Raw genomic sequence first — 26,065 nt, forward strand, 5'->3', positions numbered from 1 at the left:
TTGTCTTTTCAGTGTGGAGTTTTGTCAGGTGCTTTTTGATTCTGATGAAAATAGGACTTGCACATGTGCTAGAGCAGCATTTCAGCCATGCTGGGGTGACAGCACTGTAGTCTGCTATCCCAAGCTGGTTTGTGCCACAGTGATATTTCAGTTAAAAGCAGCAACCTTTTTGGTATTCTGCTGTTACAGCAGAACTTCCAGATGCTGGCATGAGAAAAAGAGGAGACCTACTCTCTTGACAGTTTCCTGTCTAAGCAAATCTCCTCACTGCTACCTCCCCAGGAAACTATTTAATGCAAAGAAAAGTTCTTGAAGAAGAAAAAGAGCCTCAAGTACAAAGATTTAAATGTGGTTGTTTGGTTTTGGTTGGGTTATTTGGTAAGAATATCACAGAATTATATGTATGTACAATACACATACCAACTCCTGCATTAAATACCCCAACAATACTGCTTTAGCAGATTATGGTGCTATAAAGATGTTAAACCTGGAGTGGTTCTGCTGCCTAAATTATCCTGCTACATAGGGAGGTGATTATGTCGAGTTTGGGTTCTGGTTTTGTGTTTCTCATGAGTAGGCCTAGCTGTGTGCAGGCAGTGCTATCCCTGTGATTTCCCTTCTGCACAAACTGGCTTTTAAATGTGTTGCCTGGACCGTGGGCAGCTTTACCATGCTGGGCACTGCTGGAACGGCAGAGGGGAGGGGGCAGAAAGTTTTCATAATTAGAGGCTTGTTATATTTCTGCTACTGTGGACGCTGGACCTAAGGCTTGGTTATACTTTGCTGCGTGGAAAAAGAGAAAAGAAAAGAAGAAGAAAAAAGGTTAAGACGCCTTTTGCATAAAGCGAGAACCGGCCCTGCCTCCCCCGCTGGCCGCTAAGGCCGAGCAAGGCGGGGAGGTTTCCAGGTGTCGGCGCTGCACAAAGCCCCGGTGGGAGCGGTTCTGCCCGGCGCAGGGGGCTCTGCGGGCGCTGTCCGTGCGCTGCGGGGCCGCGGGCGCGCTGCTCGCCCCGCACCCGCCGCTCTGCCCGCAGGGCCGCCGCTGCTCCGGCCGCTGCCTCCGCCCGCCATTGGCCGCACAGCCCTCCCCTCCCAGCATCGCCCCCTCCCCCGGCGCGGCGGCAGGAGCCGGGCAGCAGCAGCGGGGCTGCGGCGCTCCCCGAGCCGTGCCGTGCCGGGGCCGCCCCCGCCACCGGCTGAGCTTGAGCCGCGCCCGCGCGTTGCGGCCCCGCAGCCCCCCCGAGCCGCGCCCGCAGCGGGGCCGGGTGGCGGCGGCGGCGGCTGCCCCGAACCCGCCGTGCCCTGCCCGGGGCCGTGCGGGCGGCCCCGGGCGCGGGGCAGCTGCTCCTCCTCCATGCGCCGCGGCTGCCCGCGGCCCCGCAGCGCCCGCGCCCGGCGGAGCGCGGGGGCGGCCGGCGGCGGTGCGGGGCCGGGCGGAGGATGCCGGCGGGCTCGGTGCGGGGCCCCGGCGGGGCGCGCTCGCTCAGCCCCACGGCGCTGTCCCGCAGCCTGTCCCGCCTGCGCGAGCAGCGCGCCCGCTCGCGGGCCATGCTGGCCTTGGGGGTCACGCAGATGGTGCTCGGCTGCCTCATCGTGGCCGTCAGCTTCGCCGCCCTGGCGCTCACCACCTCGGCCCGCGTCCGCCACTCCTGCCCCTTCTGGGCCGGCTTCTCGGTGAGTCGGGGGCGCGGGCGGGACCCGGCGGTGCCTCGGCGATGAGCGGGCGGCGATCGCGGCCTCGGCCTCCCCGAGCAGCGGCCAGGGGGTCGCGGCGCCATCCCCGCAGCGGGGCGGGCAGGGCAGACCCCGCTCGGCTGAGCCGTGTTGGACACGGTCCCTTCCCCGAGCCCCGTAGCGGCGCTTCCATCTCCCCTTGGGAAGGGCTCGCGGGGGGGATCGGGGCTTGTACAGCGCCGGGTGAAAGTTGGGATGGCGTTGCCTCAGCGGCTGCTGCCCCTCCCGCAGGCTCGGGCTCACCTCGGCGCTCACCTTGAGCTGCGGCCGCTGCTCGGGGGCTGGGCGGGTTTGTCGCGACTGCGAATTCGGGTTGTGGCGGAGGCGATAAAAGGAGGCGAGCACAGCAGGAGTGAGTTTAAGATACACAAATAGAATGGAAGAGCTCTGCTGAGGAGGACAGGCCTGCGACTTTGGGGCGCCCCAGAGAGGCTGGGGCGAGCCCCTTTGAGGCTGCTCGTCTCCCAGGGCTGGGGGTCTGAGGGAAATGCTTGTTTGTCCGAACGCAAATCTGGGGCTTCCTGACTCCTTTGGGATTTACTTCCCATTGTGTCCTAGCGCAAGTTGAAAAAAAGGAAACCCAAAAAAAGAGAGTTGATGCTCGGGCTGGGGTGGCCTCGCTCGGTGCTGATCTCTCTGTGGGGGCATTGGGATAACGCGGGTTCATGGAAGGTTCTGCCAAAAGCGGTGAAATGGGGCTTGACATTCAAGAAGAATTAAGCGTTTCTGAGGGCACTGGTTACAGACCATGTGTTATTGGTGAAGATTTGCTCCGTTTAATTTAATGCCTTACGGGTTTCAATTATGTCTCTTCAGCTCTTTTAATGGACCAGAGAGTTTTCGACTTTAAATGTGCTGTTAGAAACAGGAACTGTGAGATAAAAGATTTGGTTATTCAGGTCTGAGTATGTGACAGAAATGGTGTAATTAAAAAAATTGTTTACTATGCTCTTAATGCAGCACGTTATTTAATTTTTTCAGTCTTTTTCTAGTCTTGCAAGGAAATATCAGTTTACACTTGTAGCCTGGATATTGTAATAGTCCTTGTTTCGAATCTGAACCTCTGCAACATAATATGCAACTATTTCTTGCAACGAGATGTGAGTTTTGTGTTCAGTATCTGGCTGCTTCCATGTTCATGTGCCACTAAACTGCCACAGTTTAGGCAGACTTTGTTTCTTATCCTGTCTGAGTGAGCAGGAATGTGCACAGCTCATTGTGTAGTCCAGCAAGCACAACTTTCTCAATAATACCTTTTCCCCACCTCCTGTCTGCTTCGTGAAAAAACACTTTTGGGGGGTATCATTACACTCTGAGATCTGCTGCTTTTATTGTGGGTGCTTTCTACTCTTCCCTCTGTGCAATATAACCCATAAAACTTTCCCAGGTAGATTTCGTGCCTGTTCATTGCTCATCACAGAGATCAAACCTCTGATTCAGGCTCGGACAGAACTGGTAGAAGGTTCAGGGAAACCATGGCTGGGCTGCTGACTAGGCAGCTTTATTGTCCTGTGTTATCAGAATGAGCCACATGGACATTGATTTTCCAGATTAAGAGTTTACTTTTTGAAAAAAAAAAATTTCTGCCTTGTAAATGATCTGTCTGAGCATGAGAATAAAGTCAATTTTCTCCTAATATCTCTTAGTTCTTAAGATACAAATAGGGCAGTTTTGAAGTATGGTGAGCCTTAAACTTTTTGAGGTCAAGTGAATTGCTTACACAGTCTTTTCTAAAAGCCCTCTGGGTTATTTACTGAGTTGAACTAAAATCAGGTGTATCATCACAGCTGAAAAATACTTAGGGAAGAGTGACAGTTCTTAGCTTGTTTCTGAAAAATACAATTGAAGAAATAGCTACAGGTGAATTAAGTGACATGAAAGAAAAAGAATGAAACGATTCCTTCTCTCTTTACCTGGTGCCAAAATCAAACATAAATATTCACTGCCTTCAAACTACTGCCTCCCTCACTTGTTGGAAGTAAATAACTGAGTTTTTTGATGATCAAATAGCAATTCTAAATCTTTTGGGGTTTTGTGTGTATGTGATATACTTTAGTTTTTACTCATTAGAAATGCACATCCTGAAAGAGAGTAGTTGTTGCCATTAGTACTTTTCAGCATTTTTTGACACCAAAATGCCTGTTAATAGAAATGAAGGCTGTAAAAATTTACTACAAGTCTTTTAAATGTGTTTGAAAATAATTTCCCAGTGTTTGTAACAGTCTAGCTGATTAAAACATAAAAAATAGAACAGGCTGCATATTACACTCACAGAAAGTTCTCTAATCAAATGCAAGGAAAGGTTCTGATGTCTTGGATTTTGGTGTTGTTTTGGGGTTTTTAATCAAATCAAGGGGCCATACAAGTGAGTGCTGATTGAAAGAACAAGGCACCATAATTTCCATCAAACTTTGAAGAATTCAGAGCTTATCTAAGTATCATCCCATAAACTAAACAGTTTTGCTTTATCTTGTCTTTCATAGCGTCGTATTGGGATGATAAATATTTTCATATATTTTATATTAAGACATTCTTGAGGTGATCAGTGAGAGTCACCCTCACACTGAGAACAAGGAAATTTGGGAGTTAAGTGGGCAGGTACTGGTTGATACTCTGCACAGGCAGAAAACATGGACAGTGTCTTGTGAACTGTGTGCTGAAATGTTTGGCAGCTTGTTCCCATTGTGGTCTTGCAATCAGGAGGATGGCAATTTAATCTTTACATTCTCTCAGCTGGGTAAAAGGATATACTTTTTCATGGATTGTTTTAAGAAGACCAAGAAGTGAATAATACCATAATTTTGGTCGTGGAAGAAAAAGTGTCAAAATTAGGCTGTTCTGGTTGATCCCTGAAACCCTCCCCAAAAGTATAAGCAGTGGCACACAGTGTAGGTCCATGGTTGTTTGAATATGAGGAAATTATTATTCCCCCTTTGCCCTCTAGAATCCAAAACATACACCAATTTGTACAGGCTTTGTACGTGTCCAGATTGAAGGAAATGCTTCTGCTCTGAGTGCCTGAAGTTACTGTCAGTGTCAGGACAGTGACAAACCACAGCTCCCAGAGCTGTGTTAGTGTGACTGCAAAAGCAAAGCCTGCTTTGTGAAGTCATTCCTTGAGATAATTTAAAGTTGGCAAGAAGATGTTTATCCTGCTGCCCCCTGTCTTGATCCCAGCATTTTGAGAAAATTAGCAGCCTCAGAGCCTAGAGTTGTCTTTAGTATAGGAAAGAATCAATAAAACAGTAAGTTAAATTATAAGATTACCCAGGTACCTAAAAACATCCCCATGCACTAGAAGCCTCAGAAGGATGCACAGCAAGTACCTGCTATCCCTTCTTTTGCATGTAGGTACTTGACAGCAGGTGTGTTCTTGTGTGGAAATGTATTGCTGGAAGATCTGGTGCTGCCTTTCCTTTTTATTGTCTTCTCAATTGTGCCTCTTTTCATCCGTATCCCATGCTGAAAACACACCCAGTCCTCTGGCTGCAAAGCAGCTTTCAGGCAGTATCTCTCCAAGGTTCCTGCCATGTGCTTTTCTGTCCCCTTTGAAAAGGGGAGCAGATATTTAGGGAGATTGTCGGGGTGAACTCAGACCCAAGTCCTCTCCTATGAAAAATGCATTACATACTTGTCTACATGACTGAGAAAGCTGAGTGTGGGAGTCTTTATTCTTCAATTGCATTGTACAAAATAGGTTTCAAACCCTCAAGAAATGTTTAGAGGAGTTGATTTTCCAAAGCTTCTGCCTAGTCTGTGACCCTGTGTGTTCCTCACACGCAGCACGTTGTCCTGGCTGGTTCCTGTGCAGGGTCATTGTGGAAGTGAAGGGCAGATGACCAGAAAGATGATTTGATGAAAATTGTGTTTATCTCTTCTTCTGCATGTCATGTACAATTTTTTTCCTTTCTCTTTTTCACAATTTCTTTTGCTTTTGGTATTTTCCATTATTGCTTGTGGACAGTCAGGTGAAATGAAGGAGGTACTGGAGTGACAGCAATTGCAATTTGGAGCTAAGAGCTTTAGTTTGCATGAAGAGCTGCTGCCAGCAGAGTCTGGTACTGTGAAGGCAGAGCTGATCTCTTTGAAAGTAAACTTACTGCTACTCCTGTGTGCTGCAGTGTTTGCTGAACCTGGAAAACCTTCTAATGCATGGTATTTATTTCTCTTGAAGGTGATAATTTCATGTCTGGGACTTAAATGTGGCTTTTTTTGTCCACGTGCTGTGGGTATAAATGAAACTCTAGGATGGTTATCAAGGAGTTTTGATCAAAATGTGCATTGTACTTCTGAGTGTGCTCTTTGAGAGCTCTAGATACTCCAGGAAAATATAATGTTGAGTACTCCTGGTTAACACACATAACTTGAGAGCTCAACCTGCAGCTTTCCTGGGGGAAACATTTTTTTTCCTCCTTGAATCAGCATAAAAAAAAATCAGAGACATTTCTGAACATCTGTTGTAACCACAGAGAGAGGTCATTAGCTCTTTGGGTGAGATTATCTGACCAGATCCCTTCTCTGTAGATGATTGTTCTAACAGTAAATGTCAAATCTGCAGACTCCACAACCATGATGATTATTTTATCATGGACAGTTTGTTATTCTGTGAAGTTTGCTGCTGGTTCAGACAATATCTGTAAATATTCATATTTCAGGTTTCTTCAGGAGGTGGTTTGTATTGCTGTTTTAGGAACTGAGCAGGTAAATTTCTGCACTGAAGGAATTCTCAGGAGACTTTCCAGACCTCTAATGCAGAGTGTGAAACAGTCGGATCCAGGGGGCAAGTGGAACTGTTTTGTCTGTGTGGCTGTGGAAGATCATTCCTGAAAGGTGATGCATCTACACACTAGAACAGTTACCTCAGTGCTTCTTGCTTCAGTTGGATGAAATTTAGAAGAGCAGGAAATGGATCACTTCAGAAACCCTACAAGTGATCTGTTAATCTTTTGTTTCTTCCCAGTCTCCTTTCCAACAAATGAGTGATTAATGGATCTGGTTAATAATTATGGTAAGATTTTGCCAGAGTGATGGTCACAAGCCAAGAACACCTGGACTGGAGTAATCACTGTTGCCTCCTCATTCACGAACTGTGAGATGCAGTAACAGTTACTGGGGTGGAACCTTCAGTGATACAGACTTGCAAAAGAATTACATTAACTGATCCTTGGAGACTTTATCTGTCACTGTCCAGTGCTTTGTCCTTTTCTTAACCAGCATCCCTGGGTTTTTTCTGACTCTACAACATGTTTTGGATTGACTCACACTTAGGCTTGCTCTTGCTGTCCTTTGTCAGTTTGTCAGGGCTTGGAAATGTGAGCATCCTGGGGAAGGAGGTCAGGGATCTGGAACTTCATGTCTCAGGAACCTACTGGGGTTGTGTGTTGCTGGTACACCATGTTAGTAAAAACTTATCAACATCACCTGCGTGGGCTCCATAAAATTCACCAAAATTGTGATGTGTCCAGTCTAGGTAATGGATCTTATTAATTTTCTTAGCATTCTTCATTGGTACATAATGACAAAATAATCCAATTAAAAAAACAAACAAACCAAAAAACCAACCAAAAAGTCATGAGGCTCTTAATAGGTGCCAGTTAAAACCCTTGGCATTGGTGTATAAACATTGGTCATATTTGCATCATAGAACATAAGGAGAAAGAAGCCTTGGGTACATTCTCTGGACTTCTGCAGTCCATGGTAAGACAAGGTATTGAAATGGGATCTATGGTGAAAATATTTCCATATCCTGATGGACTGATGGCAAATCAGCTGCTCAGAGGAACAATTAGGAACATGACAGTGCTCCTTTTTAATTCTTTGAACTATGTGTGGTAAAATAAGTATTTGTAACTTCCTGAGGATTTGGGGCTAAGGGTAAGAGAGTTTTCTTGTCTTCAGTGCACTGGGAAATAGCAGACACATGGAAGCCAACATTATTTGTTCCATGAGACAAATCAGCTTTTGTTGCTTCTGAATATGTTCTGTTGCCTCAGCATTATGTGCAAATTAATTAAAAAACTTCCTGTGTTACAGGAAGCAGTAGGTGAAAGAAGTAAAGATCATTTGGATAAGAAGCAGGAGGTGTCTGGTCTGCAGTGAAGAAATAGCATCATTTTAAAAAATCCTGTATTATTACAATTTGCCTGTGCTCCAAAGTCCTTGTTTTTCTGTAGGCAGCCAGACTGCAGAATAAAATGATTATCTTGAGTAGGTCTCCTACTATTGTCAGCATAAGTTTTTTACTTGGGGGTTTTTGTTTATTTTTTTTGGTGTTTTTGTTTGTTTGTTTGTTTTTAATTTGTAGTAGAACCATGTCTCAGTTTCTTTAGGAATGAAGTATTTTTCCTGATTGCTGTTTATCCTTTCCAGACATAGTTTGATGCTGGAAATGCACCAGTGTTGGCTGTAAAGACAGCAAATACTACCCAGGAGTTTATGACAACCGAGTGTGGAACAGTTCAAGTCTGCTGAGAAACTTGGGAAGAGCTAAGGAGCTTGGTGGAAGTGGGAATTCCCAAGGTTAATTAGCTGATCATTAGTAGCTGCTGAACTTAGTACACCTGTGTTTTAGTTGTATGTTGTGACTTACGGAGAAATGAGTTGTGAATTACTGTGTTTAATTGGCTGTTCTTCCACCATTCCTTTTCCTGCTCACTCCTGTGCCTGTTGGAATCCAAGGGCAGAACAGATAGTGGGACTCTGTAAGGTGTGAACTGCCTGACAATATGTAACTTAGAGGAGTAGAACCATTTGGGTGGTGTATTTGAAGAAAGCTCCTCTTCTAGAAGCAGAATATGGTGTGGCCATCACCTCTTCTCCGGGGAAGTAACCCCGCTGCTTTAAAGGAGTCCTGTGCAACTGTGGCAGAGCTGGGAATTTATCCTTGAGGAGTATTCACACATTTGGAGCATCATGACTTATGTGCAGGCAGTATGTTAAGATTAAAATGCCTCATCTTTGGCAAAGTCCCAGAATCACAGTCTCTGTCCCTTAACCAGAGGCTACAGTCTGTTTTTAGAACCCTTGTGTGTTGATAATTCCTTCCAAACTACTTGCTTGTGTTGTTTGAAACTTCAGTCCTCTCTGCAGTGTGTTTTATCATTGTCATTTTTGGTCTTCTCTGGATGTTCCCATGTGGGTGTTTTAGTTCTGTCCTGGGTGTGCTCCCCCTCCCTGTACATGCACATTGTGGAGTGTTCTCAGAGCACAGCCTTGATTCATGGGGGATAAAATAAAGCCCAAGGATGTGCTTTAAGAACACAGGAAATGGAATCTGACTGCTCATAGGTATTGAGTCTCTGGACCAGAGGAGGCTTTTCTGAAGCAGTTGCCCATCCAGTGTGTGTGTGTGTGGTGAATGTTCTCTCTTAAGACTCAATTCTTTTGCAAACAGGTTTGCCCATGTTCCAGGTACACCGTGTCAGTTCAGGTAGAACCTGTAAGGCCAAGCTGAAGGCTCCTGTTTTGTGTAGTGTGAACTCCTTACGAATTATTAGCAGTCCTTTCTACGAGGCAGAATTTCACTCCATGCAATATTCTAAAATCTCTAGGCTTGCTTCATTTTGTTGTTTTGGCATTCAGATAAAAGTGAAAAATTGTAAGCACTTTGGAGAATATGTAATTTTTTTGCTTGGAGGAGGCAAACTGAATGTAACCTTTGGGATTTCTGATCTTTATCTTTGATTTTAGATCTTGATTTAAACACGGATAGTTGAAGCAGCACTGTGAGTTTCAACTTTTGTGTCTGATTTACGAAGTGAGAGTTACTCTATTTGCAAACTTTCAGTTTTGAATGTGCATTTTCTTCCATTCTAGATGCCTTCATGATGAGTAATTTCTGTTCTGCAAACCAAGCAAACAATGTCCTCATTGGCAACTACACACTTTTGTTATTCCTGTCACCTACAGTTCCGTGTGAGGGATATAATCCATTTAGGAGATTGTTTTTGTTACTGTTGTAGCAGAAAAGAGCAAGGTTTAATCTAAGGAGTTTAGATAATCCTTCAGTGCCAGGGGAGATAAAACCAGGTGGTTTTAACTGAACACACTTAATGTAGAGGCACCGAGAGGTGTTAAACATGGAGCTTCATAATGTCCCTTTTGCATTCACTCTTTGGAGAAGAAACTTGGTTTTCTCTGGGTGAAAAATTGTGAATGCAGCTGTTTTTCAGATTTGTGGTGGATTTTTTGTTTGCTACACAAAGTAAGACAACTTTTTAGTTTAAAAGTAACCAAGTATTATTTCAGCATTCGAAGTAAAGAGCCAACAGACAATGTAACTTATCAGTAGTAATCACTAGTAATTATCTCACTGTTATGTATTCTAGCAGAAAAGTTAAACTCAGTGGTAGCAGTGAAAGCATTTGTTGACCAATGCTATTAAAATAGGAAACTTTCAAGTGCTGGCTCTGTAAACAACCACCAAGAACTATCTAAGATACCCTCTTTAAAATGATGCTGTGAACATGAGCTGTGTCACTCTGGAAATAAGTGGTAGAAAGTGGGTTTGTCATATATTGAAAGTAGCTGCAGTTCAAACAGATCTTGTCTTCCCAGGGGCTCATTTAGAACTCAGAGCAATATTTTAAACAATATTTCCCTAATTCAGAAATGTCTAGAAATCCTTTGGGTATCTTGCTTCTGTTTGTTAACAATTAAACATCAAACATGTTGTTAAACCTAAACATTTTAATCTCCCTTCCCTGCAGTCTAAGTGCTTCAGGGATCAATTATTTTGATAATTTTAGATAATTTAGCTGTTACTGATGTGATCCTTCTGTAGAGTTTAGGAAAGTAGATGGGAGTCACCACCTTCTAACAGTGAGTCCTGCAGTCTTACCTGTAGACAGGTAGATGTTCAAGCAGGCATCTGTTTCCTTGGTTATTATTGAAGAGCAACCAGAGAGGGACTCTGTGCTTGGGTTATATTTAGTCCCACCTTCCAGACAGTCCTGCAGGATGAAAGAAAGCAAATGGATGTGGAGTTCTGACTAACAGGACACACCACAGAACATGCCAAAGGTGAAAAGCTTGTACTTAAAAATAATATGGTGCTTTGTGAAGTGTTCTGTTTTCTGAAAGCAGAAAATTCAACAGGCAGTTTAATTATATTTGTTAGATGCCCACTAGAAGCCTGTGGATTAATAATGCACAGTGATTACATTAATCAGGAGGCTCCTGTGGAAGTGAGGGGTTTGGTGGTATAAATAATGACACTTTGGATGAAGTTAAGAATACTTTTTGTGGAGATCAGCCTGAAGAAGATGGAAAATGATTTGATAATTTTGCAAACACAGACTTGCAAAAAAGGATTTTCTACCTTTCCAATTAAACTCCTAAAGAAATTGCTGAAAAAGAAGAGGTAGGCTTGTATATTAAAGAAGGTGGTTTCTCTAGCATGAAAAAATACCTTATGTAGCTGGTTTAGATCCTAAAGTTATAGCTGGAAGAAATGAGGTTCACTGGATTCCTCAGAAGCAGGGACTAATTCAGTGGAAGGCAATAAATGTATTTTTAGTACAAAGCCATGGACTTGGTGTGTGTTAGAGAATGCTTTGGTCACTTAACCAGGAGAACTCTTTGCTCCCCCATTTGAGGTGCCTGAGGAGTGGGAGGAGGAGGAGAAGCAAACAGAGTGTTCCCAGACAGGATTGCACCTCCTCAGCCCCACAAGGGCTCTCTGGAGAAATGTGAGATCTGTTCCTTCTGGGCCTCAGCATCTGACAGGCAGGAGCTGTTGCTGTAGGAAGCTCTAAATTTGCCCTCCCGTTGGATACCCAGAGTGTACAAACTTGCCAAGAGAACTGTAATAAACACAATAGTGAGGAGTTCTTGCCCTTCTTTGCCTGGGAAATTAAATTTTCTAGAAAAACCCACGCATGTCTTTTAAAAATAGCTGCAGGGACAATTAATTTAGTTGTTTCTCTGCCCCAGTGATCTGTGGCAAGACTTTAGGGACTATACTGACAGATAATGTAAGGAACAATTTCATTGAAATCTAGGATTATAATAGCAGCTTTAGTACATGTACAGCTCCACAGTTTATAAGCCTGTGGAACAGCAAATACATACAAGCAATCCTCTTAAATATAAAAGGAAATTCTCCACAGATATTTACGTTTTTGTTGTTGTCAGATTTGATTTGGGTTTTGTTGTTGTTTTGTTGTTTCATTTGTGGGGGTTTTTTGTTTGTTTGTATCATCAGGGTTTTTTTGTTTGGTTGTTTTGGGGTTTTTTCATCATTTTGCTCCTTCATAGGAATTGTTGGTCAGAGAAAATCTGCAGAATCTGATGTGACCATTCTCAACTGTTTGATAAAAAGAAATTGTTAAATAGGATTCTATGCATAGTTTTTCAACCAGTTATGGATTCACCACAGGGATACAAACAAACCAACCCTCCCCAAAAAAAACCCAAACCAGAAAGTATTTAATTTATAGTTGATCTTAATAATGTTCCTAGTTTAATTATTTGAGGAAGCACAGAAAATTAAGAGTCATGAAGTTAATGCTTACAGTGTGTGATGAAAAGGACCAGATTCTTTAGAGGTCATCAAAATTGTCATCTACCAACAGAATTATCTCCTTCTGCAGCCACAGAGATAAAAGACTGACTTCCAAATGACACAGCTTTGTTAAGGGCATAAAAATACTGTCTTCAATACAAATGAAATGAAGCAAGAGCACAAAGCACTGTTGAGGTGATGTTGGTGATCAGGCAGACATGGGGAGTTTCCCCCAGGTTTGCTCTGCAGTGCAGTGGAGGCCCCTGGGCTGGAGGAGCTGCTTCAGAGTAATTGCAGGTTTGGATTTGGAAGCTGCAAATCACAAGTGTGGTCAGTGATGAAAGAATTGGGAAAGGCTGGTCATGTATAATCATATAAACTGCCAGAAACTCAAAGATTTTTTTTGAACAGTGACCACATACTAAATAACATTATCTTCACAGGCTCTTATCTAACTGCTAAAAAATTATCATCCATTCTGGCAGCTTTTTCCATTTGCCCTGGTTGACCCACGGAAGGAGAATCTCCTTCTGATTCTTAGCAAGTAATTTATTTTACAGAAATCAAAATTCACACATCAAAACCAGATTTCATAACAATAAAATCTTAACCTGCATTGTGGCAAACCCAGGCCAAAGTAAATGAACAGGGCAAGTAAAGGCATCATGGACTCTAAAACAGCAGCAAAGGCTGTTTTTCTCTGTTTATCCTCTGACCATGGGCACAAGCTGAATTACCCTTCATGGACACAAGTGGGAAGATTTGAGTTTTAGTGGTATAAAAATGCATTTTGAGTGCAGTTTTTTTGTTTCTTCTTCTCTTTTTTTCCCCTCCCCTACAGCCAGAGCAGTGGCCTGCATGGTTTCCATACCTGCTGGAGTGGAACTAACTGGGCAGCAGCAGTAGCTTAGCAACATCAGCCAGTGCTGATGCCAAAGAACACTGTTGGCTTTCAGCATTTGAAAATGCCAGCTGGGCCTTTAATAGTGTGTCTATATTTAGAGGTTAATTGATAATTGTGTTAATTTGTAGACCTGGGTTGAATTTCACCATCAAATTGTTTGATGAAGAGTTTTGGAGGCTCAGAAGTTTTAACTGTAGGCATTGATATAAGATTTAGGGAGGGTGTGGTAGTGCCTATAAATGTCCAAGTGACATATCTGGTGATGGAGAGTGCAAAGAAACCTTCTTTGCATCCTCTTCACTGTAAGTTAAGCTGTTAAGTGTACTAAAGGAGTGGTAAACTGCCTTCTCTGAGAGTTATGATGTTTCCTAAAAACCAGTAATGTTTGATAAATATATCACATTTTTTGCATACATACTTGCCAAAATAAATTCATATTGCAAAAGTATTCTCTGTGTGTTTATATGAATATACACAGAGTAAAATAAAACATGTACTTCTGGACAAAAGTTATACAATTTATAGAAGTGTGTACCTGGTGTGGGTCTCAAGAGCTCATCTATTCTATTTTCACTGTGAGATCCATAAACAGCAGCTTCTCTACTTTTTGTTTAGATGTCCTAAAGTTGGGTAATAAAGGAAACTGTGTGACCTGTTAGTCAACCTCTTCCAGCACTTGCTGTGCTGGTTTGAATCTCATCTGTTAACTGGATATATCCTGATAAGAAATGTGAATTTTTGCTGCAAGTTAAGCCTGAGATTTTTTTTTATTTTTTAAATGCACACGTGATGGGCACAAGGGCAAATGATTTTGTTGTTGTTAACTATTACTTGAGGTTTTTTTACCTACCAGAAAACCTCCCCTATTCTTGAACCTGGCTAAACAAACACAGAACTTTCTAACTTCACTTACAAGTAATTTGATAAACCTCTTGGCATCTTCATTTCTGACCTGGATTGTCTACAGTATCAGGGCATGTTTAGTGAACTGTGACGGCCAAGGTGGGCAGGGGGTCCTTGCTGAGAGTCTCCAGCACTGCCCATTGCAGCAGAATGGATGCTGTTCACCTGTACCTCTATCACTCCTCCTAATTTGTTCCCAGGTGCTGTCTGCCATTCACTCTTTCTCTGTCACTGTTTGATTTATGTTTTGATTCCTGGTTAAACTGCTCCTCAAGTCCTTTTCACCAGCTTTCCCATGTCCTGGCAGTTAGGACCCTTCATGCTGAAGCATTAACACCTTTCTCTTGAGCCTGTTCCTTTTCAGCAGTGTCAGAACTTCCCCGTTTGCAAACAGAGAATCATAGAATCGATTGGGTTGGAAAAGACCTCTGAGATCATCGAGTCCAACCCTTAAACCATCTTTTTATTTTCTGTTTGAAATAACTGCTTTTAATTCCCAAGGTTCTTATATGGTTGTCCCAGCTCAGGTCAGGTGTGGAAGGTCATCTCGTGTGCCTCTACAGGAATGTGTTGGTTTGGATGTGCACCTCCAAATGAGTGATGCAGTTGTTCCCACCCTGGGTATGGAGTTCTCTGAGCCTTTAGACTGGAATACTCTGACCTGCAGAGTTGTGCTCCAGAGCAGCTCTGACGCTGTCTGCCTGCAAATGGGCTTCTAATCCACGGGCTCAGACTGCTGCTAAGACTGTGTTTGAAAAAAACCCGACTAAACCAACCCCACCCCACCCCACCAACCAACCAAAGAACCACAGGAAATCCTCACACTCTGCCACAAAACAAACAAACCCACCCCCATAAACAACCAAACCCCAGACAAACCCACCCACTGCCACCCTCCCCAAGCAAACAGCTCTCTGCAGTGTGGATGGTGTGGATTGCAGCTTCCCAACAGCATCTGCTCTCTCTGCAGCTCAGTTCCTGTTGGCCCAGAGTGCTGGTGGGTGCAGGCACTGTGGGTATGATCACGGTGTTTGGGGAGCTCTGCCCACTCCAACCTCAGCAGTACATGCTTTTGGACAGGGAGGAACTCTGAGGTGGGAGCTGGTGCTTTGGGTGCCCTTTGTGCCACTCTGAGGTGGCCACACGTAGCTGAAGGACTCAAATTTATCTCAATTTTTTTCTTTTTTAATTCTGATTTGCATTCAAACTCTGGACTTGTTATTAGTATTGAATATCTGCTCATAACTAATTTTTTGGAAAAGCCCCAGAGCTATTTTTATAGAAAAGATTGGAGAATTAGCTATATATGTTACTAGTGGACTAGTATTTTCACTTCAAGCTTTACATGTTCTTCTTTGGCTTTAGCCAGTTTTGTGTTTCTAGTTTGGTCCCTCCATGATCCTCTTGCTATCCCATAATATCCAACTGTCTCAAGTTCATTAGAGCTGCTCCTGGTTGTAGGTGTAAGAGCTGTCATTGAAATGATTTTTTAATAAGGATGTGGGATGTTTCATGTTTGTAAATCTGCCAGTTATGAATATTTGCACGTGTTTTCTGCTTCTGTTCTCTCTCTTATTGTTCCTCGGGGGAATTACTGTGCAAATACTTGGCAAAATGACTTTCTCTTGTGTTTATATAACACTGCTAACTGGATTTGTAAATTGGAAGCTGGCACTCTGCATTTTCACTCAAGTTTAATTCAACCTATAGCACAAAATTACTTTGAATAGTTAAGTTTTCCAGTTAAAAGGCTTCTGCTTTAATTTTAAAGATATTTGGTGTACAACAGAACAAATTACAGCCTCTTACTGAAGGGGCAGCAGTGTTGTTAATACAAATATCTATATGGTTGTCGTTTTCAGGGTATAGTCAAGTCCTCCTGCAGACCACACAGCAATAAGGAAAGGTGAGCAGTAAGGGGGAAAATGTAACTGAGTGGTTGTAGATTTGGGAAACACAAAACGATGCAAGTGACTGTTTTGAGAAAGCTTCTGTTGGTGATCAGCTGTTTTGAGGCAGAAGAAGACTGGATTTCTTTGGCTTACCCAATTTGTAAATCAGTTTGAGTGAGCTTTGCAAACCAGGTTTAAGGAGTTTAGTTCTGTCACTACTTGCAGAATTGATTGGCAGATTAGAGAGTGATTCAGAATGTGACAAACTGCTTTTTCTTTGAGTGTTTGTAAAGCAGCATTGTTAGAGTTCTCTCTCCCTGGGTTAGGATTGCTAAATAGGAAGTTCACTGCCAGTTTCAAAATTGAACATATGATTTTATTATTTGTTTTGAGTTCTCATTACCTTTCTGTGAGGAAGGGAGACAAGAACTTCAGCAAATACAGGAGTAATTGATAGGGGCACATGAGTACCAGATACTGGCCTTTAACTCTTCTCTATTTCTGGAAAATATTTTAAAGAGAATAATGATTTTTTTTTAATATGAGTTTGCTATCAGTGGGATAGCAAGAAATCATGGATTCTGGAGCACAATCTGTATCATAGACTCATAGAAATAGAACTTGTGTAGTGCAGTTTAAACTCCTTTGTCATCTGGGAGGTTTCACCATGGCAAGAGACTTAAAAATAATTTCCCATGGGTGCTGTTGCACAATGCTTGTTTTAATTCAGTTTGTGGTGCTGTAAGTACTTGGAAACATTGTTCTTCCTGAGGATACAGAAGATAATGTGAAACTGGGTGACCTTGTCAAAAGCCTCTCTGTTCATAGTGTGGGGTTCTGTAACGGTGAGAAATATTGGGACAACAGCTAATATTTCAGGACAACTACCTAAGCAATTGTGGTTGTTCTGTATTTGTGTGCTGTACCTGCTTTTTATGCTAAACTATTTTCAGTAGTACAGGTATCCCTGTCAGATGGTGGATTTCAGATGGGGTTTCCCAGTCTCTCTCCAGGGATGGTGCCAGAATTCAGTTTTGTGTTTGCACAGATGAGATTCAGTCTCTGGAAAACTTTGCTGTGGATTTAAAGGTCTGTAGTCACTGCCCCTCCACCTCAGCCCACCAGATCCTGCACTCTCAGTCCAGCAGAGCTGAGAACAAATACTTGGGTCATATTTTACCTGTACTGAAGTAGAAAACTTTGTTACCATTTATCTGGTATTGGTTGGCAGAGCAGATGAGGTTTTGTTTGGCCTAAATACAGGGAATACCATTTGTAGCTAAAATTTGTGGTTTCAGAAAGCTCTTTCTTTACATTGAAGAAGTTGAAATTTTAGGTAGATGTGTTAATATGCAATAATTCTTTGATTGTTGTACATTGGAACTACACTCAAGTCTCAAAAAATACATTATATATTTCAAGACTCTAGAAGCTGCTTGTGTTAAAATAAAGCCAAACAAAGCCCCCTGGAATGTATTATAAGCATTTCCAAGGCTCCTTCCTCATGCCATACAGGAGCACAAAAGCATGGCAGTCCATTCTCTAATATTCAAGCTGCGTTTATTTTTGTTGCCCTTCTTGCAGAGCCTCTCTGGTACACACTCTCAGACAGACATTTGACATTTGGAGTCATCAGGGTACACGATATGTCTTAATAAATACATGAATTCCTTTTTCTGCATTACATGAATTGTGATATTTCTCTAAAGAGAAACATTGCCCATGCAATGTAGCAAAGGAGCAGTTTTGGACATGAAATCTTTTGGGTACAGACAGTAGGAAGCAGTGAGTGTTGGGACAATTTGTGCTTTACTGTTTCGTGGGTTGTGGCAGGAATTCTCCTGTACTATCCCAGATTCAGTTACCAGGAAGTAGGTAAGTTAGGAGACATGGTAGGATGTTTTCCTCAGACATTGTCAACACTGTAGTATTGGCACCTGTCTTGGTTTGAGATAAGCAACTGCCAACCCCCCCAAGCACAGGGAGAAAAGCCTCCCTCTTAACACCAGGGAAAGGGAGGAAAAGAGAGGGGAAAGAAAAAAACACTTCAAACTGCATTTATACTAAATCTACATATATTTTTCACAGAAAGAAAGAGACAATTAGAAGAGAGTACAAATATACACTCACACAAGTCTGCAACAACAAGTTCTCCACCTCAACTTCTTAACGAAAACACAACTTCTACTGTCCACACAACTTTTTCTGACCTAACACCAGGGAAAGGGAGGAAAAGAGAGGGGAAAGAAAAAAACACTTCAAACTGCATTTATACTAAAACTACATGTATTTTTCACAGAAAGAAAGAGACAATTAGAAGAGAGTACAAATATACACTCACACAAGTTTGCAACAACAAGTTCCCCACCTCAACTTCTTAACGAACACACAAATTCTACTGTCCTAACTACACATTACTTAAGAAGAAGCTTATTCCCCAGGGAGACAAACCCAAGCAGAAAGGAGAGACCCAGAACAACACATTTTACTTTCCTGAGGTACCCTGTGAGCCAGTGGTGGGCCTGGTCCTCTCCATCCCCCCTGGGACAGCATCGTGTGTCCTCCCAAGAGGAGGGCTGAGAAGAGACTGCCTTAACCACTCCCACACTGGTTCCTGCTTCCCTGGAGATGATGTCATAATGTGGTATGGAATACAAAATTACTGGCTAGGAGAGGTCAGCTGTTAGCTCAGCCCAGCTCAAGTCAGCTGACAGCTTCGGCCTAGGCCAGACTCCAGAGCCCAAATCTAGGCCCACCTGGGTGAACCCATAACAGCACCATGTCTTTGCCAGCCCAGACGTAGCACATTGCTAAGGGAAGTTGGTGGGAGGGGAGTGAGGGACTTGCATTGTGTTTAACTTCAGGGATTTACTTGAAATGTCTGTTTTCTAACCCTGTGGCCTCCATAGTTAGTGGAATGTTCCAAAGCATCCTAAAGAGACAAAATGGCTTAGTACTCTAAAATATGCAGTTGCTCAGCATTTTGACATGTAAATTAAAATTTTGGAATGCCCTTCATTATATTTAGTAATAAGCTGTTGTAAACTTTTATCTTGAGATGCAGCAGGGGATGATTCTGTGTTTCAGAGCAGCAGTGCAGGGATTATTTTCTCTGCTGAGACAGTAGAATCAGATGTTAATTGGGCAGCAGCAGTGCCAGGTTTCCTGGCATGGGCTGCACAAGTGCTGGGACAGGAGCAGGAAGGGTTGCAGTCTGCATCCCTCGCCATAAATGACTCCCCTGTGGACTGTGCATCCTGTCATGCACAATCTGCTGCTTCTCCCCACTTTCACTCAGCATTCAGACATGTTTTCAGAAGGTATCAGGATAGGTCTGCATAAGACAGAGCTTGGCTTTCATGTCCTATTTCTAGCCTTACAGTGGATAAATTTGCAGCTACACAACAGAAGATTTTTGATTTGTTACGGTTGATTTTATCTCAAGTGATTATAATATTTTTGGTGCACTTGGCTGAACTTATATTAGTGATACAAAATAGCTTTTGGTTTTAATTATGTTTTAAATTGGGTTTTCATTACTTTTTTCTGACTTTACCACTAAAGTTTTATTACTTCAGTGCTCTGGTCCTCTCTTTTTTATGTCCCATCTCCCCAGTCTGCTGCAAAACTCACTGTTTAAGCAGTTATTGCTTTTACTCTTTGTATTTGTGGGTAAAAGCAAACAAACAAACCACCAACCCCAACCCCAGCCGTTAACTGACAGTGCTGTGCACCTTCTGTCTTGATAATCTACTTTAGTCTGCTACTGTTGCTAATGTCCCTGTCCCAAGATGGGAAGTAGGACAGGAGATCAGGAGGGATTTGGTCTGGTTTTTTTCTAACTCTGAATAGCTCCTCCTGCAGTTTTCCTGTGCTCTGGATACAACCAATCTGCAAAATGATCAATAATGTTCATCAGTGCTGTTTGTGACAAAGGTGTATTGGCATTATAACAGCTTGATTTGGGGATCTTTCTGTGAAATAAAGACTGAAAAAATGAGAGATTCTTCCCTGTGTTCCTCACTTGTTTGGCTCTGTTTACCACTGTGTGGATAAAGTTCTCTGTGCTTTAAAGCAGTCACTGACACTGAGGAAAGGGGATGAAGACACATGAGAACAGGAGGGAGGGTGTGCTGGTTTAAAGGTGAACCAGCAGGGGAAATGAACTCACCACAAGAGAGATTATAAGTCAGAGCTAAAATTTAATATTACAATAGAAACACTGACACAAAAGGGAAATTGCTTTCAACTCACAAAACCCCAGCAGTATAACCCAGTGTCCTGGGGCACAAACCCAAGGGGGTTTGTTTGCCCTTGTGCTGAGACCCCTGTGGCTCCCCCAAGTCCAGAGCAAAAGGAAAAGAAAAACCTGTTGGTGCAGGCGAGGGCTGTGGTCTGGGCGAGAGCGGGGATCTCCTCCTGTTGAGGTCCTGCTGCTGTTCTGGATCCAAGGAGAAGTTCCCAAGGTCTTCTTACCCACCACTTATGTACCCTCAGGGAGCACCCAGTCCCTCCCCCTGGGCGGGGACTCACACAATTGGTGATTAACTCTGGGAGCCAGGGGGTGTTGAGCTGTTGATGGCCCATTGGCAGCTCCGCCCCCCTCAGTCTGGGTGTGAAGGTGCCAATGACTCCCTGGGCAGCTGCTGCTAATGGTCCATTGTCCTTGGGGAATGAATAGAGGGGGTAGAATACACAGCTTTGATCACCCCCACACAGGGTTAGCTGGTCCCTCCTGCTGAACTAGGACAGAGGGTCACCCCCCAGCACCAGATTTCTGTGGCAGTTCCATAGGAGGGTTATCAGGATACAGATTAAGAACAGTTTTGGCTGACTACAGCTGAATGAGATATTAATCTGTAAAAGTGTCTTTTCTGAAATTTTTTTGGAAATATACAGTAAAACTTGTTTATTACAACGAATACGTCATAACAAAAAGAGCAGAATCTGACATGCTGCATAAGAAAAAACTGTTTGTGCTAAAGTTTGCTGGTTCATAACTTGTGAAAAAAAATCACACATTTGTTTTGGTGGTTTGGATTTCTTTTTTTGTTGTGGATTTAGCTTTTTATTTTGTTTTTTTTTTTTTTTGAAGCAGGAAGACTAAACTTCTGTCCCAGGCAAATCTGGCCTGGTTTTCTTGTGCTCCTCTGTATTGCAGAAGGTTTTTATTAAAAAAAAACCCAAGACCTGTGCAGTTGTAGTTGTGGAATGCTCGGAGAAAAGTCCCTTTCATTTCTGTTTCATCAAGGGTGGAGAGAAGCTCTAGTGTACAGGAATCCTACTGTTGATGGAAAAGATAAGAAATGTTTGTGTCTCCTCTTAATGGCTGAAAAACTTCCTTATGTATTAATGAGAACATAGAATTTTGATGTATTACACTGGCAGACTCTCACAGTTCCTTTGCAGTGGATTTGAATAGAATGTTAAAACAATTTTGCAGCAACTTCTCCACTGCTTCTCGTGCCACAAAATAACTGCAAATAAATAATGGTGGCAGTGCTGTCTCTTATTTCAAAATGATAATGCTCCAAATGCAATCTTATCTTTCACCTCTTTTTTGCAGCTCAGGCTATATCAGGCAATCTAAAGTAGGATTTTAGGCAGCTATTTCCAAATGAACAACTGACAAGCTTTCTGGAGGGTAACAGAAAATGCAGTGAAGGCTGAATCTTTAATTGTGTTCTTTTGTATTCAGGTTGCTGGTATTAAAGTTTGCCCCTTTTTATGCTGCTGTGAGAAAACACTGTGGATTCAAATGTGTAAGTTTGTAATGCTCTCTAGGTTAGAAGGACATTCTTTTAAGCAGTTTGTTACATTATTCATGGATAGGAAAAAAAACAAACTGAAACCCCAAAGGCATTTCAATTTTATAATTGCAAGTTCCCTTGTTATTCTGTCATTTATCATAAAATATTGTGATTTTATAACGGAATTAGTGAATTTTTGTGGTTATCTATTAACCAGCTAAACAATCATTCTTGCAAGCTTTTCACAGTGTTTTCTTAAAATGATACAACACTGTTGCCATTCCTGCCTAAACCTAAATAGTGAGTATTTAAATGTACTTTGTCATAAAAGTGATTCCAAGAAAATGTAGCAAAGATTATAAATACTAAAGAAGGTACATCAAATTGCAGACTGTATTAGATGTTAGAATTAACAGTTACTTTGATATTGTTAATGTCTCCTGCTTGTTTTTATAAGCATAGTGAATAAAAAAAATACATTTTCTGCTGTTGTTCTAATATTAAATTGGCTCTGTGGTTTGTAACAGTGCATACAACTTTGAAGTAACAAATAACCAAAACCAAGGGTTTTTTTTCTGCTGTTCTTGCATCACTGCCCTGCACTTGGTGGCTCTGTATAGCTACACAGAAACAGTGTTAGCACGGGTCTGGTTGGGGTTAGAAAACTGATTAAATTAATTGCTGTAAAATCAGTTCTTCAGTTAGATGAACCATGATTTTATCCTAAGTCATAAGGAACAATACCCATAAATTAATCTGAAAGTGCAAAATGTGTAAGGGAACACCCCCCTCCCCCAAACAAACCAACCAAACCCCCCCAGCCCCCAAACTTTGCTGTTCTGCTCATTTTGCAGTTGGTTGCCACAGTCCTGTCATCTTTGTGTTGGATCATGATGTGTTTACTGTGGTACAAGACAGGGAGTAGTTTGTGTTACAAATGATGCTGTACAGAATCTTTGCCTAGTTAAGGTACCAGCATCTGCTCCACCCCTGAGCAAAGATTCCTTGAAATACAACACACAGGTCATTGTGTTCCTACAAATCAATACAATAACTTGAGAAAGTCTTCCTTGACAGCACTGAAGTAACAAGGCTGATTTTTCTCCCATCAGCTGCCAGTTTGGTGCTTGAGATGAGCTCAATTTAACTTTCACTTACCAGCAAGCCCCAGAGTGGTCCTTGGTCTGTTTGGTACTGCTGGAAAGTCAAGTTTCTCTGTTAAGGGCTTTGGATATTGAAGGCTTTGTGTCAGGGCAACCATTGTTGTCACTGTTTTCCTGTCAGCCTTTTCCATGGGTACAAGGGGAAAAACCTGCTGGCTGGAACAGCATTTGAAGAGGTGCATCTCTCTCTGCATTCTTCAGCTTAAAAACACAACTTTTGCTTCTCAGCTGGTGATTCTACACAGTTAACTTGGGAAGGTAGTGAGAAGATGGTTCTAGAACCAGATATTGCCTGCAAAGTTACTGGCTTGTTCTCTTATAAGCTTTTAACTTCAGGAACATCAAGCATATTTTTTTGAAAAGACAAATGACCCTTCATGTCCTGGAATACCACCCCATTCCAGTTTGGGTTTTGAGAGCTCATTTTCAGAACTGTCTAGTTTAGATGAAATCTAAATGCCAAAGTTACAAGTTGTATTTTTTTTTAGGCTGTGTGTCACTGTGTGTACCATGTGATAGTTCTAAATGATTTGCAGGTATTCCTCTCTTTGTCTTGTTTTCATTTTATCCTGTCTCAATGAATGAAGTGTCTCCAGGCAAGTGAAGTAGCTCATAGCTGCTTTTATGAAAGCCACTATGTCATGCTTGTGTTGAGTCTGTGGTCAGCCAGGCTGCAGTAACACAAACATTGGGAGTGTGGGAATTACTGGGACAGCAATTTCAAAGCTTCTGTGTGAGTTTTCTTTGTAGGCAATCAGAGACAAGTAGAACAAACGAAAGAGGCCCTGTCTTTGAAATATAATTGAGTTTGATGTACTGAGCACTCAGTTGTCTTTGCTTCTGTGGAAGTTTTTAAAATTAAGACATCCAACTGTGTAATGAAGTGGGAAAATGGTCACATTTGAGCTTAATCTATTTAATATTAGATAAAGTTATAGTAATTTCTTAGGAACTACTTAATAAAGTGTTTTGAAGAGAATATAATGCTGCTCAGCCTAATGCCCCTGTGTGAGTGGCTCTGGGGTGTGAAATTCATTGAGCTGTCCTGTTTGGTCATGGTGGTGGATCCACCACTGAAGGTCAGACACAGTGCTGATTATCTGTAACCCTTGTTGAACAAACATGCTTCCCGTGGCCATCACATCACGCCTCCCGTGGCCATCGTATCACGCTTCCCGTGGCCATCACATCACGCTTCCACATGGCCATCACATCACGCTTCCCGTGGCCATCACATCACGCTTCCCCATGGCCATCACATCACGCTTCCCCATGGCCATCACATCACGCTTCCCATGGCCATCACATCACGCCTCCCCGTGACCATCACATCACGTTTCCCCATGGCCATCACATCACACTTCCCCGTGGCCATCACATCACGCTTCCCCATGGCCATCACATCACGTCTCCCGTGGCCATCACATCACGCCTCCCGTGGCCATCACATCACGCTTCCCGTGGCCATCACATCACGCTTCCACATGGCCATCACATCACGCTTCCCGTGGCCATCACATCACGCTTCCTGTGGCCATCACATCATGCCTCCCATGGCCATCACATCACGCCTCCCATGGCCATCACATCACGCTTCCCGTGGCCATCACATCACGCTTCCCGTGGCCATCACATCACGCTTCCCATGGCCATCACATCACGCCTCCCCATGGCCATCACATCACGCTTCCCCATGGCCATCACATCACGCCTCCCGTGGCCATCACATCACGCCTCCCCATGGCCATCACATCACGCCTCCCCATGGCCATCACATCACGCCTCCCATGGCCATCACATCACGCCTCCCATGGCCATCACATCACACTTCCCCATGGCTACCACATCACGCCTCCCATGACCATCACATCACGCCTCCCGTGGCCATCACATCCCGCCTCCCGTGGCCATCACATCACACTTCCCGTGGCCATCACATCACGCCTCCCGTGGCCATCACATCACGCTTCCCCATGGTCATCACATCACACTTCCCGTGGCCATCACATCACGCTTCCCGTGGCCATGGGAATCACTTTGGATGTATTTTTGCCTTCTCCATAGGTGACAATACAGGTGTATCTTGCATAGTGTAGGTTTTATTTGCCTGTTAGTGCTGCAGAAGAACCACCACTCGTTCTGCAGGCCTGGGTTGTTTCTTCTGAAGAGTGATTCTGTGGAGCCCTGGGAACAAATTTTTAGACTAAACTGTTTGAATCTAGTGGTAATATAAAAATGCACAACAGCTCTTTTAAGACTATAAGCTATTTTTTCTCCTAAGCTTCACACAAAGTGCCTGTTATATTTACTGGAAGTCCTGACCTTAATTGAAATAAGCCCTTGGACTTCATGATCTTAATTTTTCTGTAGAGAAGGGGGTTCTGCAGAGTGAATGAATGTGGTTTGTGGATGAATGGCCATTAAATAATCCTAGAGGGCACACCACAATATCTGGCAGATGGGTCTGCTGTGAGGTGAGAACTCATATGAAGATTGGTGTTTTATTCTTGCTTTCTTTCCAAAATCAAGATGGAAAATATTTGAATTTGATAATCCAACCTGGCTTTGTGGCCAGTATTATACAGGGTGTTTTTCTGTCTGTAATGTTTCAGAGTTTGTGTATTTTGACCTTGGTTATTATATATTGCCATTTACTGCTCAAATGAGTTTAGTGTTATGCATCAGTAGTCTGGAAATCATAATGCATCAGAAAATAGACATATTTTAGTTTCTTTATAATGTTTACAGGATTCCTTCCTTTCCATTCCCCTTGCACTAGAAATGGCTTGAGGCTTTGATTTTGGAAGTAAGGTTATACTTTTATTCATTTGGTATTTGAACTAGTATTGCCCAAATAATCCTTTGCATTAAAATTCCTGAAATAGCATGTCACATGCTCCCCAAATCTATTCCCTGCTGACAGCTTAAGAAGCCTGTACATCAGAATTAGACTTCGATTAGAGGGGGTTTGTTGCTGGCTTTTTATGCTTATTAATGTTTGACTTCAATTTGGGGGCACATCATATGTCAGATTTCCCATGAAAACAGTTCTGCTTCTGCCAAGTAGTTCTGCAGTCTCAAGCTCCAGGTCCCTGTCAGGGGGCTGCCCAAGAGCTGGGTGCAAGCCCTGTCCCAGGCAGATCTACCCCCAGATCACTCCAGTATGTGCCTTCTCTTCTGTGAAGCTTGATGGCTTCCATTGCACCATCCCTGGA

At 42.9% G+C, this 26,065-nt stretch overlaps 1 protein-coding gene across 2 annotated transcripts in view; it reads left to right on the plus strand.

Annotated features, from left to right (window-relative positions):
• Positions 1–1,366: 1,366 nt before the first annotated feature.
• Positions 1,367–26,065, plus strand: part of ENTREP2 (endosomal transmembrane epsin interactor 2) — a 94,722-nt gene continuing 70,023 nt past the window's right edge. For both annotated transcript variants that reach the window (XM_071568681.1, XM_071568682.1), the window contains exon 1: positions 1,367–1,674. In XM_071568681.1, the coding sequence (XP_071424782.1) occupies positions 1,441–1,674 (234 nt within the window). In that variant the 5' untranslated portion in view covers positions 1,367–1,440. The remainder of the gene's footprint in view (positions 1,675–26,065) is intronic.

The sequence above is a fragment of the Pithys albifrons genome, chromosome 13, assembly GCF_047495875.1.
Source record: "Pithys albifrons albifrons isolate INPA30051 chromosome 13, PitAlb_v1, whole genome shotgun sequence".
Taxonomy (NCBI): Eukaryota; Metazoa; Chordata; class Aves; order Passeriformes; family Thamnophilidae; genus Pithys; species Pithys albifrons.